At 34.0% G+C, this 24,235-nt stretch overlaps 1 protein-coding gene across 5 annotated transcripts in view; it reads right to left on the bottom strand.

The window, feature by feature from the left end:
* Positions 1-24,235, bottom strand: part of LOC127844163 (MORN repeat-containing protein 1-like) — a 60,661-nt gene that overhangs the window by 24,307 nt on the left and 12,119 nt on the right. For 3 of the 5 annotated variants that reach the window (XM_052374196.1, XM_052374197.1, XM_052374195.1), the window contains exons 3-13: positions 23,829-24,038; positions 23,131-23,224; positions 21,026-21,052; positions 13,358-13,445; positions 12,685-12,901; positions 11,683-11,800; positions 10,809-10,924; positions 8,664-8,849; positions 7,726-7,902; positions 6,346-6,387; positions 8-61 (exon numbers count right to left, since the gene is read on the bottom strand). In XM_052374196.1, the coding sequence (XP_052230156.1) occupies positions 8-61; positions 6,346-6,387; positions 7,726-7,902; positions 8,664-8,849; positions 10,809-10,924; positions 11,683-11,800; positions 12,685-12,901; positions 13,358-13,445; positions 21,026-21,052; positions 23,131-23,224; positions 23,829-24,038 (1,329 nt within the window). The remainder of the gene's footprint in view (positions 1-7; positions 62-6,345; positions 6,388-7,725; positions 7,903-8,663; positions 8,850-10,808; positions 10,925-11,682; positions 11,801-12,684; positions 12,902-13,357; positions 13,446-21,025; positions 21,053-23,130; positions 23,225-23,828; positions 24,039-24,235) is intronic. The other 2 variants (XM_052374199.1, XM_052374198.1) reach the window with 2 other exon arrangements.

Below are 24,235 nucleotides of genomic sequence, written 5' to 3'. Positions count from 1 at the left end.
TACCCACCGATTCTTGCAAACCGTTCATCAGGTAAAAGTCTCTTCATCCGTTTAGCTTCAACTGGAAAGAACAATTTCACTTACAATGTACTCGTAAGTACGTGATGAATATTTAGCACTATGCTTTAATCTTCATGTTCAGTATTAAAACTAAAACATTATAATGTTTAAAGTACGTTATTATAAATTTATGTATATTTTCAAATGTTATTACATCATAGACAACAATGACATACCAGTACTGATGCTAGACTTTTTTGTTTAAAACTGCTTCGTCACAGATTGGGAAAATGACAAAAGTGAAAAATATAGTTTTATATCATAAAACCCAAGTTCAATACCCATGAATGCTTATAATTTTTTTTAAAAATATTCAATATTTGAAATTTATTTTCCAATACATTTTAAGTTTTAAAGACAAAAAACAAAAAGCGATTTTTTATTCACAGAATTTGATGAGTGTCATATTCTCACCATCTGTGGGGTAGCAGATCTAACTCTGTTTCTTTGTATAAGCATTGTTTTGTGTAATGATAAAAACACTGATAAACAAAATCATCACTTCTTGTATAAAAAGATTAAAATAAACATGCAGACCACATATGGAGTTATTAATGTCTGCTAATAAACCATATCCATAAATCATAAAACCTAAAATGGAATAACAGAATTATTAGTCCCTCTGAGCACAATGAACTTATTAGAAACAGTGTATTAGTAAGGTAAAGGATTTCAAGTGAACTGGTTATTTTAACATAATCAATGTCAGGACAGTAAAGTACCATGCAAGTGCACTTTACAAGTGCATTTTGTTTCAATAGCATAATATTTCATTCATTATAACTGTTTCAAAACTACTGTCAAAAAGTATCATAAATCAGTACAGATTATGGATTTGTTTCATTGGACAATTAAAGTTTTTGCCTATTACTTTCAGCTGAATTGGCAAACATTCAAACTGATTGATTTTCTTTTTAAATAGTAAAATAGTCAAGGTTGTATGCAGCGAAAAATCAAATTACAACAATGAATATTATGCACACTTTAAAACACATTTTTGTTTATTTCAAAACAAACTATAGCCTGATATTAACCCTTTTAGCGCTGGAACCGAATTTTAAAGGCCTTTGCACACAGTTTGGATCCAGATCAGACGCCACAAAATGTGGCGTCTGATCAGGATCCAAACTGTTTGCTTTTCTGATATAGGTCTTTGAAAAAAGTGAAGAAAATGATTATTTTAGAAATTCAGCAGACACAAATTTAGCTGATGACAAATATCCCAGCATGCAAAGGGTTAAAACAGAAACTCAGTATGGTCCAGATCCAAGTACCAAGAGTACCACATGAACTGCCCCAACAGGGTCCAACCATAGAGCTTTGGATGAGCCTGAGCATTTTTTTCTAGAGAAAAGCATTAGGATATGATTAAGAAAACCAATAGGAATTTGCAAGTACATCTAGATATTGCAAGATTTATCTTGACCAGGTGCTTGCAATAAAGGCATGCAAGTTTCGTGCTTTAAGGTCAACATATCTAAAATACCTGTATTACAAATATTATGTATTTGTCATTTTGAGCAGTTATACTGACTTTGTTAATGAACAGGCTTTCAATACAAGTATGGTCCTAACTAGTGGCCAGTTTGACCTTGACCTTTGGATGATTGATCTCAATAGCTGTATGGGCTATCTTTCAGCCCTGGCCACCAGACCTACAAACATGACAAAAACATGACCATTTATTTTGCAGTTAATGGCTAAGCAAGTAATTTTGGGTTTGATGTCAGTTTGACTTTGACCTTTGATTGTACAATTTGTGGTCAAGTAAACCTAGACCGCATTATCAATTGTACATATTAATCTGATGAAAACCTGTCTTTCCAAGATTATTGAACCTCAAACTACATCAAACAGTGATTGCCAGTGAGAGTTTTGGTTATGGGACTATCAAATTGATGCCTCAACATGGGCAAAACAAGTAATGTTAATTTCTTGTTTCAACACTATTATTGAAAGCAAGGTAGCAAAACTTCTACATAGCTTTCAAGGACTTGTTTATGGACAAATATAGACCTTACAAGTAACATACACCAATTACACACAAGAAAACATTTTTAAGTGCCCAACCTTGATCTTTATTGTGCACACTCAAACAAGTGTAAGTCACACACAAAAAACTATAGAAGTCAAGATTTAAAAGAGCGTAAAAAAATACAGCACGTCAGTATCTTATTTCATACCAAGAAGAACTATCAAAAAGCTTTTAGTGCGAAAATAGAGTTTTATTTTCCCTGAACCAATAACTTCTGTATGATAAAACCATGATACATTAGAACTCCTTGTTTAAACAAACTCTAATAGACTCCTGGTAAACTAAACCAAATCAGAAAATTTCACAAGTTTAACCCTTAAAGCGCTGGAGCCGAATTTTAAAGGCCTTTGCAAACAGTTTGGATCCAGATGAGACGCCACAGAACGTGGCGTCTCATCTGGATCCAAACTGTTTGCTATTCTGATAGTATTCTTTGAAAAAAAATGAAGAAAATGCTTATTTTAGAAATTCAGCAGACGACATTTTAGCAGAAGACAAATTACCCAGCATGCAAATGGTTAATGTAGACAAATGTGAATGTTTCGATACATTTGACAGTACCTTTGGCTTGTGTGACAAGTCCTTTGAATCTACTAGTATATCTGGTGGGTTACGGAAAGTATAGTCTCATTTTGCACTTGCCATACATATTATGAACCTGTCCATATACTTCAGAGTAGAAACACTGACTATACAATATGAGTTGCTTCATGCCTAAATGGGTTTTATGCCATATGCAGCCAGGGTAGCTCAAGGTCAGCCTGCATATGTAGCCACGCAGACTGGTCAGGAGCTACTCTCTCTACTGTCACGGCAGGTAAGGTTTTGTTGTCTAATTAGTGGACAGTGTAGCTTTTAACCAGACTGCGCTGGGAGCATATTGGACAAAACCCATTTTTGCATGACACATGTCATACACACGTTGCATATTCCTTCTTTTTTGGATTTATGAGATTTTCTGCGATTGTATTTAACCCTTGACCTTAAAGCACTTATAAGAAAGTGGAGAAATAAGTGCGATTTCAATCAACACCCTGTCAAGGGCACAGCAAAGCCCTCTCCTTAAAAAATACAATCCAGTGCATGACATACACGTTCCGGCAACCGAGTATCGTGACCGTCGGAGGGCATCTATTTTAAACAAACAATACATAACATTGATTGTTTCTTTCACAGAAAGTGATTGTTAAGAAAAGAAACTGGGAAATTAATGTTGATTGTGCGATAATAAGTGCTCTTGAAAACCAGGAAAACAAGTGCTTGATGTGGTGAGATGGTCCCCATTATATATCAAATATCACTCCAATATCACTCTTGACCACAGTTTCTTGGCTCCATAATTAAGTGAATGACTAGTTAAAAATGACCGTAAAAAGAACATTATGGTTACATCTTTACTTGCTAACTGTTATGACCCACGGCCCTTGACTGTTGATTTCCATTAATGCAATCACGTCACACATTCAAGTAAGTGTGTATGACATTCAAGAATGATGCCTATTTCTTGACTTACAATCAAGTTTCCACATAATATAAATACATGTTTGGGTTTTATCACAGAATTTTGTGAACACTGTAATCAGTTATAATATATATTTACTTAAGCAAGCTTGCTCACGGATTTTCGTATTGAAAAAAAGTCATTATATGAGTCGTGTTCTGAGAAAACTGGGCTAAACGCATGTGCCTAAAGTGTCATCCCAGATTAGCCTGTGCAGTCCGCACACTTTCCGCCTAAACAAGATTTTCGGTTAGAAGAGACTTCATTTAAAAGAAAAATGTCATAAAAGCAGAAAGTGTTGTCCCTGATTAGCCTGTGCGGACTGCACAGGCTAATCTGGCACGACACTTAACGCACATGCATTAAGCCCAGTTTTCTTAGACAAGACACATATTTTCACTAACAAAAATATAACTATATGAGTGGTCTAAAATAATAAGGCAAGAAAAAAAAGTTTAGTGAAAAAGTTTCCAATCACCGGATTCTTACACAGGACTTCTAGGAGAAAAAGCAAACTCTCCATCACTAGAGATCTCAACCTTTCTATTTTAATACTGTGCTATATTGACAATACATGCATTTCCAATTTCTCAGCCAAATACAAGATCAATATAATTTGACCATTTTTGATTGATGATTATAGATTAAACAAGAAAAATGTGTTTGTCAGAAACACGATGTCCCCTTCTGTGCCGCTTTGATTTTTTTTTTACCTTGAAGGATGACCTTGACATTTCGCCACTCAAAATGTGCGGCTCAATGAGATACATATGCATGCCAAATATCAAGTTGGTATCTTCAATATTGCCAAAGTATTCATAAAATGAGCGATTTTGGCCACATATACTTGACCTCTGACCTTGAAGGATGACTTTGACCTTTCACCACTCAAAATGTGCGGCTCCATGAGATACACATGCATGCCAAATATCAAGTTGGTATCTTCAATATTGCCAAAGTATTCATAACATGAGCGATTTTGGCCACATATATTTGACCACTGACCTTGAAGGATGACCTTGACCTTTCACCACTCAAAATGAGCGGCTCTATGAGATACACATGCATGCCAAATATCAAGTTGCTATCTTGAATATTGAAAAAGTTATCGCAAATGTTAAAGTTGGAGCAAACAGACCAACATACAGACCAACAGACAGGGCAAAAACAATATGTCCCCCACTATAGTGGGTGGGGGACATAGAAATTTCCTACATCAGGATTTTTTATTTTGATTTCTTGAATATAATGCAAAAATTCTTTTTGAATTTAGGACAATGTTTTGTCATTTTGAAAATCTGTGAACAAGTTCCTTTAGTGAGGATTCCTACAGTTTCTCCAGTAATTTGTTAAATTGCATCAAGATAAACATGCAATTTTGGCATTCCACAAATGGTAAGGAAATTATCACTTTGCCAATAGGTGAAAATGCCTTTTTTTCAAAAATAAAAAAAAATGTAAATGACATATAATAATTATTTTATTGTGGTTGAACATTTGCCTAAATTGAATCCCCCCAAAAATCTAAAGAAATATTGGTGCTTTATTTTATGAACAAATTATACAAGATTTGAGAAGATGTTAAACCTTTAATTCTTAAAATGTACATGTACCAAGAAACTGTGCTCAGTATAGACTATAGAGTAGCTTAGTGTCAAGGGATAGGGTTGGACCTACTAATTCCTGCTACTGAATATTTTCTTCTGAATTGATCTGAAATAGGAGGAGCATGCAGATGGGTACACCAACTACTAAGAGTGATTCTTGGATTCTAATAGTAATACAGGGCTACTCCTTGCAAGAGACCAGGTGCAGCTTGCAAGGTGTCCCGTGGTTTACAGTAAGAGGGCCTGCACATGCAAGCATTCAGAATCTGAAACCAAAACTGGGATTCAAAAAAAAAATGAAATCATGACTTTTTGAAACTATCAAATACTTCCTGTTTTCTGATTTTGGAAGTTTTGTCCTTATATTCTGAATGTTTGAAGTATAACATGACACAGAGTATTGAGCTTTAAAATGTTATTTTAGGAACATCTTAATTAAAGGATTGTTTAAGGCCATTTTATTCTCATAAGGTGTTTAATTCATTCAGTGAAAGATATATTAATTTACATAAATAACTTAGATATGTCTTCTAACTAGTTAAGCCTTACAGTATGAATTTTCAATGACTGCAATTTTGGAAGTCTTGGAACAAGTCAAGTGACAAAATCTGGGAGTAAATTGGTCCTGTCATTTCCATAAATACAAACCCTACTTTAATTGGCAGATTAATTCCTATGTAAAAAAACAAACAAATTGATTTAAATTCAAATACAACTTATGTTTTGATCAATAAAGGCTGCAAGTGCTTCTTCAGGGGTAATCACAATGTTGAATATTCTATTTTGATTGCTTTCATGATTCCGAATATTTTAATGTTTAGGATTAAAAGCCTATTCAATGAAATACATGTTTAAAACAATTATTCGAACTTCACATGCATTGTTACCTACCATGCAAACAGTTATAGTCAAATAAAGGGAGGGAAATACAGCATTTGGGAGGTAATAAAACAACTAATAGGTTATCTACCCTGTACCAGTATATTAATGTATGCAGTTTGCCATTTAAACAAATGTGCAGGTCTACAATATATGGCAATAAAGACAAACTGCAACAGGCCGACTGTTAATAAAAATTGAACAAGAAAAAACTGGAAAAAGCAAAATATATATATATAATTTTCGGTGTCCAAAAAACCTACTCAATCCAATCACACTTCGTTGCTTTCTGTTCTTTAAACCATCTGAAAAAGTTCCAATTTATTAAAATGTAAATTACAATCAATAAAACTAGAAAGCTACCATTGATATTAAATTGTTAACCATTGGAATTTTTGCTGAAAAATTAACATTTTAACACAAGAAACACATAACTTTATGCAAAACATACTCAAAAAACCTTCAACAGCTAAATAATTTAATTATTCACACTTTTATATTTTGTGTATTGCTTTCATAAAATCACGGTGCTATTAATTTTTTTTTTAATTTATTAAAATATGTTAGAATCAAAATGATTTTGAGAATGTAATTGAATCAGTTCAATTGAGAACACAAATTACCAGAATGTTTTTTTTATACAGATACAACTTTGCAACTCATGAACTGCCCTTACTTTGAATAGGATGCAAAATAAGAGTCAGTAATATGGTTAGCCAACTAGCATAAATTTAAATTATACAGCACTAAACATGAGTGAGTACACAGACAGAACAAACAACACAGATTTCATAAAACTAAACATACAGTGGAAACCCTATGAACCGAACATCTTCAGAACCATGTTCAATTTATCTGTATATTTTATCACTATTAAACACTAATTTATTTTACAAACATCTTAATTAACATACTTGAAGCATGGAAAGACAAAATAACAAGTGCAGTTTTTTGTTTGAAAGCTGGGGTTTTCTGTTCTATTTTTGGTTTGATGTAACTACCTAAACAAACCGTTAAAAAACTAGAAAAATAATTATTTATTAAATAAAAATAGAACTATTACCTAATGTACAGCTAATAAAACAATTGTTTTGGTTACATATGTGAAGCAATTTTTTTTTTAAACAATTGTGAATTATGCAATTGATTCCCGGTCACAAAAGCTTCTATTTTAATTTGCCATTTTTACACTTTTATTATTTTTCAAGTGAACTTGTTTTATTTATGACACTCAAATCTGCAGAACATTTACTTTTGGCACTATGATGAAAGTGCAAAAAAGACCATTCAAGTTTTGATGTTTAAAAAATTTATGTTAATAAGCAAATTATTATTTGAAAGAAGAATGGTTTTTGGAATAATGGATATTCCAGTATAAACAATATTATTGAAACATATAAATGTGTACTGAAATAAAACAAGGACCTAACAATTAAGCAGTTTGGAAAGTATTCTGGCTCAGAGAGCATCCAGTTTAGAGGGTTTCTTTCGCAGCTAAACAAGCATTAATGGAAAAAATAACTACACAAAGACCTAGTTACAAAGCAAATAAAACTTTGAACAAAAAACAACACAAAGTTCTTGATAAGTATAAACACAATACCTACAATAAAAAAGTTAAGAAAGCAATCTTATTTTCCAACCTTGCTTGTCTTGGCGGGCCCGTATTTTTCTCTCCTCCTCATCCATGGCAACAAAGGGAGGGAAGCGAGGCGGAGCAGGGGCCAGCATGATGTTCGTCCACTCACATAGGCCCTTCTCCGTACGCTTGTTGGCTACAGGCGGGGGTAGTGGCCTTGAATCCTTTGTGTCAACTGCTTCTGTGGAGGACCAACACAAACATTTTGCAAATAAAGTGTTCATTAACAGCACTTAACAGTACACATGATTATACAACTGTACATCTTTATTTTTTAAAGACAATTTGTTTGAAAAAGATACCATAATTTGTACACCAGCCACACTTTTTTCATCCAATTCATTCATTTAACAAACCTCATTTTTAAAGCATGTACAGGATATATTAAATAATTGTTATCATACAAAACTTTTAAATCTCATTATAAACTTTATTTTTCTAATAGGATCTTGAGTCAATGGCTAAAAAAATATAAAACAAGAGATATGTTTGTCAGAAACACAATACCCCCTACTGTGCCGCTTTGAAGCAATGTATTTTCCCTTTTACCTTAAAGGATATAAAGCTCTAAAAAGTTACATCATACAAAAAAGGGCAATTTCTCTTATTAAAGAAAGTGTAGGTTTATGGTTTATGGGCATGGCACTTCTCCTCTTGATATCTATACACCCATGAAGTTTCATGTTCATATCTCAAATAGTTTCTGAGATAACGGACCGTCAGATGGACGGACATACAAAGTCAATTCTATATCCAGCATTGGCAGGGGATAAAAACAGCCATGGTTTACATCAATGTCACCTATATCTGACGCCATGGACTAAGTCTGATATGATTGAAAAGCTTACTTTGCAAACAAGTATTCACATTCAACCACGGCAAATCTGTTGCAATTGACATGAATTTCACCAATATATAAACCTAATCACAGTCAACACCCACCTGGTGCCATTGAAATGGTGGTCTCTGCTATAGATATTATGCTGTTCTGCCTTTCCAGGGTCCCCTCTCCTGCTGTGGGAAGTCGGTCCCCAGGTGTGTTGGGCTGCTCCCCACCCTCCCCCTCTGTCTCCCCCTTCCCCTCCCCTCCCTCCTCCAGGGACGGAGTGTCCTTGGGGTCATCTTCAGCTGAATATAATGGCTAATAGTGAGTTTATAATATAACATAGAAGCATTTTATTTTAATATTACATGCATTTTATATCTGAATTTCATTCAGTGGAACTTTTTATGATTTATTGTTTGGTACAAAAATCCCTTCCATAAAGATACTTTGTAAGTACAAATGCAAAATAAAGACTACTAAATGTTAACCTTTCAACAATAAATTTATCAACAGCAATTATAGACAATCATAAAAACACTATACTGTAGTGTGAAAGTGTGACAAAATCAGCATATAGCTTTATTTTATTAGCGTTCAACTACTAACCTTGGAAATACACCTTGCGAGTGTTGTTATTAGCCGGAAATAAAGGCCTCCATGGATTAGTGATCCTAAGGTTTTGCCAAACTGAGACTTATGAACGACTTTTAGAGAATTGTTTTAGAACTCACATCACTTTTTATGAATGTATGGTCAAATTATGACATGTCAGGACAGTCACAGGGACAGGCATCCAAAAAGCATGACTATTCAGCGGAGGGAAGTATGGCACATATGTTAATTTGCTATCATTGGTAGTGCTAAAAGGACAGACAAAGGCATATACTGCAAATGTAGGTGTTAAGGGGGGATAAGGATAGTCATAAGGAATGCCAGTAAGTGCTGGGTATAGTAATTGGTATCACCTTCACATGGTACTAAGGGAACTTCCCATGGAAGAGGTTTGTCTAAGGGAGAGAACACTACTCTTCCTTCTACCACCTGAAACTTGTTACCGCAAACACAAGAACATTTAAACCCCGCTGCCCAAATATTACCAAAAATTGCAAACAATAATTCATATGGACATCTTACTGATTTAAATACAAATATAAGATACTTGTATATTGATCACAGATGCCAATGCACGCCACTTTTGTTTTGAATCTTTCCTCAAGTTGAACAAATTAGACTCAAAATACTGCACATAAAAATATGCAGGTAAATATGTATGTAAAGTTCCAACCTTATTGCAGTCATATTTACTGAGTTATGTGAGAGACATGTGAAAAAGTTGTTGTTTGTTAACTTTAAAAAGGCCATAACTTTTTTGGTTATGTAGAAAAAATCCTAACAAAATTATGAAGGAACACAATCTTATATGCTGTTTGATATGTTTGCAAAGTTTTATCCCTCTTTCAACAAAATGTTTTCGGTATTGGGCAATACATAATTTGGCTAAAGTGTACCATATAAAAGACTGGTGTTTAGTCAAAAACACCTAAACCAATAAATAGAGTAGCACAAGTTTAATATTGATGCCTGTTAATAATTTTTGTAAAGTTTATTCCCTTGGGCAGCAATAATTTTTTGCTATGCCAGACAGAAATGGATACTTAAGTGATTTCTTTATCAATCCTAAAAACTTTCCCATCCCCTGAGAGACTTTCTGAGCCACTTAATGCATAAGGACAATTAAGTATCTATTTGTTTGTTTGCAATGACTGACAGGCAATAACAAATCTATAAATTCCCATCCAAAAGTGAGGGCAGAAAAGCCATAAAATTATAGTAATTTGGAAACTATTTATTAAATAGTTTTTATACAAATTATTGTTAATTGAGCCTATCGCTTTAATTGTGTACCAACATTCATACTTAGTTTTGATACTATGTATTCCTTTTGCAATAAGCGCTTTCAAACAAATAAAAATAAGTGCATTTCTTACAGATAGGATAAACATCACTGTCAGAATACAATAAGAACTGTGTTCTTTTAAACTCCAATCAAATTATGTTGAGGGACAGGGCTTTAAATAACATTCAGATCAAGAACCACTTCAACCATGTTCACAAACCCCAAAAAATGTCTTTAGAGTTGGATATATAAAGTAAGAGAACATAAATAGGCCATGAACAGCATTCCTAACGCATCATCAATTAAAAAATTAATAAGGCTTAAGAGATACACATAACAGTGTTCTACCAAATGGGAACATTACCTGATCTTGCTGGTTCTTGGTCATCAAATGTATCATCATTCTCTTCTTTCAGATCTTCTTCTGCCTTCTCCTCCTCTGCCAGGAAATCTGTCAGTGGGTACTGAAGGACTGGATAACTAGAAGAAGACAGGCCATGTTTTCATTGTTAACTGATAACGTTACCTTAGAAAGGGGCCATATGGAACAAAACAAGCATGGAGGAGCAAAAGGAATCTGATCTCTAATAGTTGTTTAGGTTGAGATTTCTATTTATTGAGAGTGTTTGATCTTCATAGGCCTTGCCCATTTTTATTTCTAATTTTCTGTTTAGGACACAATAACCATGATATTTAGATTCACAATTGACGTAAAAGCTCAAATATTTCAAAGCTTATTTATTAATTACAAACACTTTCAACCTTGTTTCTTTTAGTTGTCATTTGCTACTCCATATGTTTGGGAAAAAAACTAGACAAATCTGTAGGTACAAACAATTATGCTGACCCCTATAATGTACCAATTGTAGCTTCATTCCAATATTCTTAGTTGAAATTATGCCTCATATTTTAAGGATTTAAAGGGGTAACTTTGTTTGGAGACCGAGATAAAAAAGACTTTACTCCAAATGTAGCTAATATATCAAAGTAAGTTAACCCATTTATGCCTAGCGTCTAGAAAAAAGGCCTTGGCAAACAGCGTAGACCCAGATGAGACTACGTATGATGCGGCGTCTCATCAGGGTCTGCGCTGTTTGCTTCAAGGAATTTCTGTAACTTATATTCCAAATATAGAAAAAATATATTAGACATCCCTAATTTTGGAAATAAATTGATCCAATTTAGAAGGATGTGAGAGTCCGCTAGGCATAAATGGGTTAATGAACAATTCAGCTTACTAGGGAGTGTTCATGGGTTTCTCCTCATACTCTTCTATCAAATCAAATATGGCAGTGCCTTTCTTGGCCTGAAGGTGTTTGAACCCTGCTGAGATACGAATCTCTCGACCAGAGTCAGCTGAAAGTAGAAAGCATTTTCTCCTTAACCCTTTACCAATTACAAACATATTGTGACGCATTTGTAATGCCATAGAAAGTTAAACTTACTTATGTGTTTTGTTTCACCATTTTGGGAATGGGGCCAGGTCCCTTTGGATTGGGAAAATTTGCGGTGTTTTGACTAAAATTGGGAAATTAGTGTTGTTGTTGTTTTGCTTACAAATGCTTCAAAATTGAGGATACAAGTGTGTCCAGTATTATATTTACTAAGGTTGATCTTAAATGGGTGGGAGATGAAAAAAATATTGAGATCTAAAAAAAATAATATATATATTTGCTTTTGTCTTTTGGGAAACCTTCCATTTGGAATTTTTAGCTCCCATTTGGAAAACATATACTTTTTCCCATTGGGAATGGGTCCGGTTACCGAACCCGATTTTGAATGAAAAAAAACCCACTGATTTTTAAGTGACCTTTCTTACTAGATTCAAGTTTTAAAGGCTTCATTTTCAACTCTTAGATACTGATGAGCAGCAAACAGCATAAATCCTGAACAGATTGCAAGTTTCTCTAAGGCTGTTCTGGTTTTATGCTGTTTGCAAATATCCATTTTCACTTTGCTTCTAATAGGTAAAGGGTTAAAACAAATGTTATACCGAGTTTGATCTATTAGAATGAAAAGTATTTTGTATGTACATTCTTGTAGAACACTGGCCAGATGCAATATTGTAGAATTAGTCATGCACAAATTACTGTACATTTTGGTTCATAAATATAATAACTTGTATTCAATATTTTCAGGACTGAACTATCATACATGGTTATTTAATTTTTATGCAATCAAAAACATGTTAATGACATTATCATGGTGTTTGTAACATAAGGAAACACTTAAAAAATTACCTTCAATAATTGTCCCATTTGAATCCACACACTGTATGCTGATATTGAAGGGCTGACCCTGAACAACTTCAATGCAGTCTTTTCCAGTAGAGGTGATGATCACAATGCGTGATGGAAGCACTGTAGGGTTGCCATTAAACCACAATCCTCTGTACATCAGACCTGAGCAATGACGCATCACACCTTCACCGTTGAAACTGTCATCTACGAACTGACCCTGGAATGACAAGCAAGCATGCAATTACTTTTTGTGTTTTTTTTACAAAGCCTTATTAGAGTGCATGAGGTGTCTACATTTCCTAGCTGACAACAACAGCTTTCAGAATCAGTAAATTTATATCTTTATTAATTGAATTGTAAAGACTAAATATTCAAAATAATTGGCTAAATAATGCCCAATATTTTTCTCACTTGTCTCTCTTCAAGTGTTGCCACATTGACAGTTTCATATACAATTATTACCTGATTGACAGTTCCATCCACAAATATAACCTCATGGAAAGTTCCATCAACAAATTTCACCTCAGAGATATTTCTCTAAACAAATGTTACCTCACATGATATATTATATCAACAACTGTTACCTTGTATACAGTTCCATCTTCAATTGTTATCTCATAGATATTTCTGTATACAAATATTACCTCACATGAATTATATCAACAACTGTTACCTCGTATACAGTTCCATCTACAAATTTCATATCCCCATCTCCATTTCTCATGTCATTCAGCCAGTCCCCATCATAGCGGTCCCCTTTACTGAAGAGTGAAAGAAGAAATTGTGATAAGAAACAGGGTGCAACATTTTACTGAACTATTTTACTGAATTACAATACCTTTTATACAGACTTCAATTTGATACATCAAGCATATACTTCCATTGAAAAACAGTGTGTTAACGTCAATAAACCTTGCAAAAGTTACAGTTTAAACCTACACATTTATTTATTTATATAAATCTTGTTGCTTAATTATTTTGAAAGACACTTTAATAATTTATTTTTCAATTTAATAAAAAAGTTAATCTTAAACAATCAGTTATGACAACTGTTAAATAATACCAACAACACTTAAACTAGTTTATTTTCTAGAGATTAATACAGCTTTCAATATTTTCTCAAATTATGAAATTAAAAATAAATATATAAATAAAATCTACACACAGTTATCATAAAAAACATTTTTATATTGTCCCCAGTAAGTGTCTGAGTATTGGTCAAACTTGAATGTATTTGCAGGAAAAAATACAGAAGTTGTGTTTGAAATATTGCATTTATATGTTGTAAATGCTAACAGATCTTAAAGGGGCCTTTTCACAGATTTTGGCATGTATTGAAGTTTGTCTTTGAAGGCTTTATATTGATAAATGTAAACATTGGATATAAAAAGCTCCAGTAAAAAAAAAAGAATAAAAGTAAAAAAGGAGAAAAAAAGTAACCCTCAATAGGGCTCGAAACACTGACTACTCGAGTCCTGGAGTAAAAGTTTTCCACTTAGACCACTCGACCATCCGTGCTAATACAATAAAAGCTGTATTTTATACTTACTATAAGCAATCCTCGAAGTTTTACAGAATATAACGACAACAACAGCTCTCTCCAAATTATTAAATTGTTTCGCGTTGCAACACTTTATAATTTTCAGGTAGATCTGACACAACTTTTTTTAATTTTGTCAATTTACCAAAACGTGAAAAGGCCCCTTTAATTCAATACAGTTGATACATAGCAACGTAATAATATTCACATGATGAGGTACTGCAAATGAGACGTCAATTCATTTAGTTTTTTCCTACATATTTAAATGAAAAAAGATGCAATTTAAATGTCATGTGAACTTAGTACAGTAGACTCTCTGTAAACCGGACGGTCTGGGGACCGGCCTGATTGTCCGGTTTTCAGAGAGTTCAGGTTTATCAAGAGTAGGCATATTGCCGAAATATACATTGTATGCATTGTGTACAAAATCATATAAGAATAAAACAAATCATATACATTTGCATGAACCATGTGATAACTGTAGTCATGTAATGTTTATGTTTAAAGTATTCTTCAAAAAATGTGTTTTTATTCGACTTAAAGCAAAAAAACAACATTCCATACCGATTTTAGATTTAAGATTATCAATACTGAAGATGCATTTGAAATTACGAAAAGGCAATGAATGAATTTGCAGACAGATGGATGGATATTTAACGGTCATATTTCTCACAGTTTTATCTGACAAACCAACAAACAACCATTTAAGCGTTAAAACATGGCTACATGTATAAGATCTTTTAAACTACCCGAGAAGATCACAAGTAAGTGCTCTTCGCAACGGCATGCTTTAATTTTGTTATTAAATTATTTATCATAAGACGATCGCGTCAATCACTTTTTGGTGTTACCGCACGTCTATAATAGACCTTCACAGTTTGTTTTACATTATTTAATCTGACTTCAAAAGCGCGGAAACGACTTGACACCTTAATGGTATGTTTAATCCGATTATCGATAATCGTGCGAGCAGAATGTGTGACACCGCACGCCCCGTGCTGACTAGGTATTGTAATTTACACGCCTCAGGCATCTTGAGAATTTAGACTGTCCGGTGTTCTCAATGTATTTTACATTGAAAATGACGAAATTGAAGGAGATTTCCGTTCGGTTTCCGGTTTTGAGAGAGTTGGATTCATTCAACATTTTTTAACAAACAAATAGAAGGGGAAAATACGGGACTGGCTCAACCGTTCGGAATCGGGAGATTTACGGTATTCGGAGAGTCCAGTATTGGCAGAGTCTACTGTATATAGATTTGATTAACTGGTATTCAGAGTTATTTTTAAAAAATCCAGGAAATATACATACACTGTGACTCTGTAATATCGTGGTTCGCAGGATCCACGGATTGCAATATATCCAGATCACGATATAACTTCACAGGTCATTCATACATAAATTTGTATGCAATAGCATAGTTTGGTTATTTACCTACCTTAATGTGTAATATCCATATGTTATACATTGGTATAACAAAAAGAATTATACAATGTAAGTATTTTAAATGCATATTATTCAATTTGTAATCCAAAAAGCAATCGCAATGCTAGTTTTATTGTTCACGTAAAGTTAACAAACTCTAGTTTGTGGGCTTTAATATTTGACTGCTGAATAAAAACTTTGTAGTGCAGAGGAGACGACTTAATCTAAGACTTTTGGTTAAACAAATCATGGTGCGTTTTTTCCAAAACATGTGGGAACTTTTTCTCTCAATTAAAAACTTATTAATTATGCTGTACATGTTATGGCTACAGCCGTGCAGTATAAAGTCAGTATTGATCTGTTACATTTACAGTTATTGTATACACGTTCACGTGGGAACAGCGTGTATACAGCTGCCTGAGCACTGATTGGCTGATTTCCAAGAATCATGTCAATTAAAAGAATCATGTCAATTAAATTAGAGAACGTTGTCAAAGGTGACTCGCGAAAAGAGGTAAAACTTTTAATCTTAAATTTGATGTAGGGCAAGTGGGGCTATTGTTTGTCGCACTACACAAGCATGCCTTTAAATAATGACTCTAAAAATCTGGATTTATTGTTAGCTATAAATGTCATATTATTTTACATTATATTGAAGTGCGTGAGAAAAAAAGGTGTACATGTCCATTATGCGATATATTTGACATCCCGATATAACTGAGTTGCAGTGTAGTATGTTCCTCTGTGAAGCAATACAACATAAAATTTCAAAACCTGAAATATGCCTTACAACTTAGAATGGGACAATACATAAAACTAAGTTTATGCACACATAAAGTTTTTTATATCATTGTGATAATTTTTCCTGTTTAGTAGAAGTTATCTTCAATACCTTTGTTAACATGCTATATCAGTGCAGTGTAACCTTGCACGCTTAGGCATCAGCCAATCATTGTATACTTCAAAGTCATGTGATATGATAATCCAATCAGAATGCTTCCAAACCCTTTTCAGTAATATTTCGGCGTGTGCAGTTACGCCGCTAAGCTTTCTTACTAATATGTTTTGTTTTTATAATAATGTACATATTTTATACACTGATTTGTTTGTATTACATTGATTGTTCTAGGGCATCCAGTTTTAAATGCCCTCATTTTTATGGCATTTGTAATACATGCCCTTTTTCAATCTTAATACTGTGTTGGTTGTTTACTTCATGCCATACTAGTTTCAATCGGACCTAATGACTCGTTTTTATGAACAATAAAATTTTGTTTCTACCTTGATAATTTTGTTTCTACCTTGATAATTTTGTTTCTACCTTGATAATTTTATTTCTACCTTGATAATTTTGTTTCTACCTTGCCCTTTAAAGTTTATGTGTTTCTGTTGTAATTAAGAATTTACTAAGATGAAATGGTTGCAGAATTCCTTTGATTTTGGTTTAATTTCATTTTCAAATACCATGCACATTAGTTCAAAGTATTAATTTCATATGCCAATGATAACCAAACAATAAATTCAACATGCATTCCTTGATGACTGACATTTTTGCCTGCCAAATGCAACATTTTGAAAATACAAGAATAAGATATCTGATGTATTAGAAAAATAAATGTCCTTAAATATATATTGTAGTGTAACTTGTTAAACTGACGATTGATGGACAGATGCATGGACTTTATAAAAGATTTATGCTTTTAGAATGATTGACAGACGGATGGACTGTGTAAAAGATGTTTGCTTGGTTGGACTAGAAGATGTATGGATGGATAGCATAGCAAATTTATGATTTGATTGACTTTATAAATGGCTGGATTGCCTGGATATCAGATTTATGATCAAATGGACTGAATTATAAATGGACTGACTGCATAAAAGATGTATGATTGGATGAACTGAGTGGTGGATGGGTAAACTGTATCGATGATTTTTGATTGAATGGACTGAATGATTGATATATGGACTGTATAAAAGTTGTATGATTCGATGGATTTGAGTGAATAGATTGATGGACTGCTGGATGGATAGATAAATACATGGATTCTCTGAAATATGGATAACTGAATGGAACAACAGGCTGTGAAAAGGATAAATGAATTCATTTAGTAAAAGACGGAAAGTTCTATATGCCACCTCTATAAATTAAAAATGAAACATAAACTTATTTTGCATTAACAATCTACATGTTAAATTTCACTGAATTTTGAAGATTAAAGATGTGCTCCCAAAAAAGAATAGAACTAAACTGCCCAGGACCATAACAACAGATGTCCAATGACCAAAGTCTCCACTATTCTCACTTTGATAGTGTAATGTAAATTATCTGTCAATCACCTAATATAATTACCACAAAATCAGATTTGATGTTGAATATCTATAGCAGTTATATTCTATATGGAAACTTAAAGCTTAACATTTATAAATAAAAACAAAACAAGGGCTGTTTGTAAAACATGCATGCCCCCCATATGGGCTGTCAGTTGTAGTGGCAGCCATTGTGCGAAAACATTTTGTGTCACTGTGACCTTGACCTTTGACCTAGTGACCTGAAAATCAATAGGGGTCATCTGCCAGTCATGATCAATGTACCTATGAAGTTTTATGATCCTAGGCCTAATTATTCTTGAGTTATCATCAGGAAACCATTTTACTGTTTTGAGTCACTGTAAACTTGACCTTTGACCTAGTGACCTAAAAATTAATAGGGGTCATCTGCCAGTCATGATCAATGTACCTATGAAGTTTCATGATCCTAGGCGTAAGCATTCTTGAGCTATCATCCGGAAACCATTTTACTTTTTCGAGTCACTGTGACCTTGACCTTTGACCTAGTGACCTGACAATCAATAGGGGGCATCTGCCAGTCATGATCAATGTTGCTATGAAGTTTCATGATCCTAGGCGTAAGCATTCTTGAGTTATCATCCGGAAACCATTTTACTATTTCGAGTCACTGTGACTTTGACCTTTGACCTAGTGACCTGAAAATCAATAGGGGTCATCTGCCAGTTATGATCAAAGGTTTGCATGAAACCAACCTGCAAACTAAATTAAAGTATTTTATATTTTCAGTAAAAGTGACCTTGACTCCTCGCCCCAAATGCAATCCCTAAAACATCTTGTAACCTTTCCACACTATCAATTTCAGCAAAATTCTCAATCCTAACTAAAGTTATCAAGCACAAACTATTTATCTATATTTGAACAACTGTGACCTTGACCTCAATTGAAGGTCAGAGTATTCGGTTTTGTAAATAACCACATACAATGACCCCCAAAACATGCATTTAGTTAAAATTAAATACCTGCTGTAGAAACAGTGATGTAGAGGTGTTGCACATTTACCTGTACCCCATTTCAAAGTACAAAAAGGGACATAATTCTGCTAAAATGGTCAGAGTTAAGGAACATGGCAAGTGTCCTAAACAAATGGCCGCAAACACATGTGCGATGGAAAACATGTAGTAAAAGCAGGTCAGAGTAGTGAAACTTGGTAAGTGACCTCACATAATGACCCCAAACAAATGTCTAAAGTTACAAATTAACACCTGTAGCAGAAATTGTGATATGGAAAAGTTGCACATTTACCATAACCAAATGTGTAAGTACAAAAAGGGAGCATAATCGTTCTAAATTAATGGTCAGAGTTATGGAACTTGGTCAATAACCTCACACAATCACCCAGAACAGATGTGCGGAGTTTCAATTGACAACCCATAGTAGAAACAATGATATTAAGTTGCAAGATTATCTTAACAGAGCATTAAATAGACCTAGACACCCACATGTTCGTGAGTAGTATAGCTGAGGCTGTTGGGTGAATAGTCCTGTTAAAAATAGTAACACCTTCAGTGGAAAGTCCAATTTCAATCTTGTTTATCCTGGTATTCCTTATTTACAAATTATTATAAATATATTTACCATCACCATATACTGCATAAAAAGCTACCCAGCTAAAAGCACCAAACAACAGGGTTCCTTTAGGAGGGACAGCTATTTAAATTCTGAATTCTGCTTACACACACATATGTGCATACCTGAGAAAATCCTCTTCCAGTTTATACAAATCAGCATTTTTTTAAATACATGTCAAATATAGTTTTCTAATATGACTCTCCAAATTTCATTTCAAGATTAACAGAAAGAAAAAGAGGTTAAGTATTGAACTATTACGGAATACTGATAGGGCCATCGTGGTTACTCATTAAAATCCAGAGGGCGAGAATGCGAGAACGCGATAGTACAATTGTGACAATGCAACAATACAATGATGACATTGCTACAATACGATGGTGACAATGCGATAGTACGGTGGCGAGAATGCCAGAACGCGATAGTACAATGATGACTATGTAACAGTGCGATGACGACAGTGTGACAATACAATGGGGACAGTGCAATAGAACGATGGCGACAATCCGATAGTGCAATAATATGATGACGACAGTGCGACAATTTGATGACGACAGTGTGACAATACAATGGCGACAGCGTGATAGTACGATGGCGAGAATGCGAGAATGTGATAGTACGATGGCGAGAATGGGACAACATGATGACAACACTGCAACAATATGATGGCGAGAATGCTATAGTACGATGTGGACAATGCGATGGTACGATGGCCACAGTACGATATGACTATCACATTGTCGCCATCGTACTATTAAACTGTCGCCATCGTATTGTCACACTGTGGCATTGTCGTCATCGTACTTTCGTGTTCTGACATTCTCGCCATAGTACTATCGCATTGTCGCCATCGTATTGTCGCACTGTTGCCATCGTATTGTCGCATTGTCGTCATCTTACTATCGCCTTCTCGCATTCTTGCCATCGTACTAGCGCATTCACTGTCGTCACCGTATTGTTGCATTGTAGCCATCATACTATAGCGTTCATGCATTCTCGCCCTCTGGATTTTAATGAGTAACCACGATGGCACTAACAGTATTCCGTAAACTATATTGCTGTTCATTTGATATATATGAAAGTTTACATAAATTAAACCAGTAAAACAATGTATTACAGGTAAATAGATTTTGTTTATATTATTTGTTAAATAGTTTATTTGTATAAAAAAGAAATAGTATTAAAGTATTTTGACCCCTTCTACACAGTATAACTCTAACTCAACCCAATATCACATCATCTACCACTTCCTCAGAAATAAGCTAAAAATAAATAACCCAAAAATCGCAAAAAAACTGTAGTTAACACATAATCATAATGTATGGATAATATATAATGCTCAAGCAGATACATTTGCTGCATATAAGGAGGAAAGTTTTCTCATTTGTCTACTACAAAACTACAAAAATAAATTTTAAGCACATTACAGCATACAACCAAGAGTGGTAATGGTTTCTATACCTTTGCAGTGATTTTAGACAGCTCAAACTAAAATTACAAAAAAACAACACAAAATACACATGCAGTTCTAAAATTGTGCAGTGATATAATTGTTACAAATATATCAATGTAACTTCTTTATACAAAGTTATTGCTAAAGAATATTGACAAACTTAATAGAACCCTACTTACATTATTTATAATGACTGCTATATGATTTAATTTCATAAAAATACTATGGCAAACAACAATTAAGCTGATGCATGCAAAAATGGGTCATATGCCATATGCCGCCAACGTAGCTCACAAATGGCCTGCAGTCTAGCCAGAAGCTGCCCTGTCCCCTAAAAAACCCACACAAAACTTCAGTTACTTTATTAAATTATATCTAAGAGTGTAGCTCCTGACAGGAATGTTTGTCTAGAGCTACACTGGCTGCATATGGCATTTTGCATGATGCGGATTAATTGCTACATTACAGTTCAGCTAAAAAGCATTGAGCTAACAGCCACTGTTTAACTCTAAATTTAGCACACTTCATCTACATTCACAAATAAAGGCAGGTAACTTTTTAAAGTCTTCTTTAAGCCACATTCAGTGAACATTTTCAACAAAATATACTTTGCAAAAATTGTCTCTTAAAGTACATTTTATCAACCAATTTCCAAAAACAGAATTGGAATAATAGCTACTTAGTAATTCGTTATTATTTCAGTTCTGTACATGTTTTTAAACGGGCTGAATAATTTTTGTTTGACAGGGCCTTTACTGATCAGTAGATGAAAGCGTCTTGGAATTAAGATTTTGCACAAAAAAAAGAATTATCTTTCAAGAACAAAAACATAGATTTTTCATTAATAATATATTTTAAATGAAAAAAGAAGAACAAATATGGCCTAAATTGAAATGACAATTTAAAAAATTTAATTATTCATTTTATTAACTTACTAACACTTATTTCAGATTCTGTTTTTTTGTAGTTACTGACCCAAACAAATGATAATAAGACTTTTGCCAAGCAATATATGTCCCCTACCGGCTCCACCATTGTCATAAATATACATATATATATATTTATATTTGTTGCCATAGCAACCAGAATTTTTGATGTAGGAACAAAATGAAATGACGTGCATAATGTCCTTATTGCCATCCATCCATGTTTCAAGTTTCATGAAACAATATTAAGAACTTTTAAAGTTATCGCAGGATCCAGATAAGTGTGACAGACTCACAGACTGATAGACTGACAGACACATGGGCACACAGAGCGCAAACCACAAGTCCCCTCCAGTGAAACCAGTAGGGGACAATAAACACTTAAACATGGTTACCTTATACCTTTATTAAATTGCTTTAGTGGTCAATAAGCAAATTAAAACTACAGCCTAGCTTTAAATGGATATAAATGATCATCCAGAAGTGATAACCCTGCTGACATGGGTTGCTGGCCCTCAGAGTAATTGCCCCTGAGAAACCATTTTGTGTTATCTAGAGCAGAGCCCACATTAACAGCAATGAAATATGCAAAAGCCAGACAGCCCTTAACCCTTTCAGTGCGGGAACCAAATTTTAAAGGCCTTTGCAAACAGTTTGGATCCTGATGAGACGCCACCGAACGTGGCGTCTCATCAGGATCAAAACTGTTTGCTATTCTGATAGTATTCTTTGAAAAAAATCGAAGAAAATGCTAATTTTAGAAATTCAGCAGATGACATTTTTGCAGACGACAAATTTCCCAGCATGCAAAGGGTTAACTGTGACATTTTGAAGCATGCTTGCTCAGATTTTCAGTTTCATATAGGGTGGCTTGAAATATGTTCTAGGTCCAAAGAAATAATGAGCAGTCAAGCCTGCTTAGTCTAACTTCACATTTTGATGACTTTATTCAACCAAACTAAAGGCATGACAATGAAGATTATTCTTTTATCAGTTCTATGAAGGGCTATGATAGAAATCTTACACAATATTTGTACAAACTCATTTGTGAAGGATGAACATGTTACATAATAACATAAGAGACATTGGTCCCTAGCATACTTGGGAATTAACAATTATGTTTGCAGCCTGCAGCCTGAATATATATTGTTTTAATGTAGCTCCAAAACAGACAATTATACACTTACGGGTAGATCATGGTACCCTGTCCTTGGCGCTTATTCATCACATAGGACCCTTTGTACATACAGTTCTCTTTAACAGACTTCATCACACCAAAACCTGCAAATAGATCATCATAATGTGTGGGATATGTCTGTTTGAATTGATAGGATCTATGTTAAACTAAAATGCAAGCATAAGAAATTAAATTAACCTAATTTATTATGACAATCGTTAGACTGTTGGAACAACAGAACAAGATTAACAACATTAAGTGGGTGTTTTAAAAATCTGTCTTGTGTTAACTATTTCTTCACTTTGCACACTTAGTCAGTAAACTGCTGTATTAATGCAAATCAAACCTGGCGCAGTTAGGTCGTCTGTTTAGTGGCACATTCTATTGTTAAATGACAAGGAACATGCAACTTTATGATCCATTTTGATTAACAGGCATTTTTATTTGTACAACATTTTTGCCTGATTGCCAGGCAACAAGTCTTTCCGTATTTGCTGTCAGCATTTTTATTGTACTTAAATGGACTAGTTTGAGAAATTCTATGTTGCTGATTTAGTCAATGATAAATTTTTCACATGCTGTTTTCCTCTTAACAATCCCTTGAAAACAACTAAACATTTCATTTCTTACCCCATTTTTTTACTGCAAAATTCTTGTATTTAATTTTCATATCCTGATAACTGCAATTTAAAGCCTCATTTCCCGTACCTTGTCGTCTATTGTTCTCCCACTGGCCTTCGTAAATGGACCCATCGGGCCACAGCATTCTGCCCTTCCCATGAAACTCTCCCTTCACAAACTGGCCCTGATACTTGCAGCCTGACACAGCAAAGTACCGAGTTCCGAAACCCGTAATTTCACCCCCAACAAATGTCCCCTCGTAATAGCTGCCATCTTGGAACGTCAGCTTACCAGTTCCTGGAAAGAGCAATACAATATGTAAATAGTATCAATATAAATTCCTCATAATGATTTTTTTTTTAAACTTAGTAACCATAGTGGATAGATATTTGATGCACTTTATCAAGATTTCCTTTAAAAACATGTTAAACTACGAAAGGGGATATAAATAAGTGTTGGTTTTCAGTCTTATCTGGCAGATCAAAACACATTAC

The sequence above is a fragment of the Dreissena polymorpha genome, chromosome 9 (assembly GCF_020536995.1).
Source record: "Dreissena polymorpha isolate Duluth1 chromosome 9, UMN_Dpol_1.0, whole genome shotgun sequence".
In the NCBI taxonomy this organism is placed as follows: Eukaryota; Metazoa; Mollusca; class Bivalvia; order Myida; family Dreissenidae; genus Dreissena; species Dreissena polymorpha.
The sequence above is the reverse complement of the archived record's forward strand: the minus strand, read 5'-3'. Positions and strand labels throughout refer to the sequence as shown.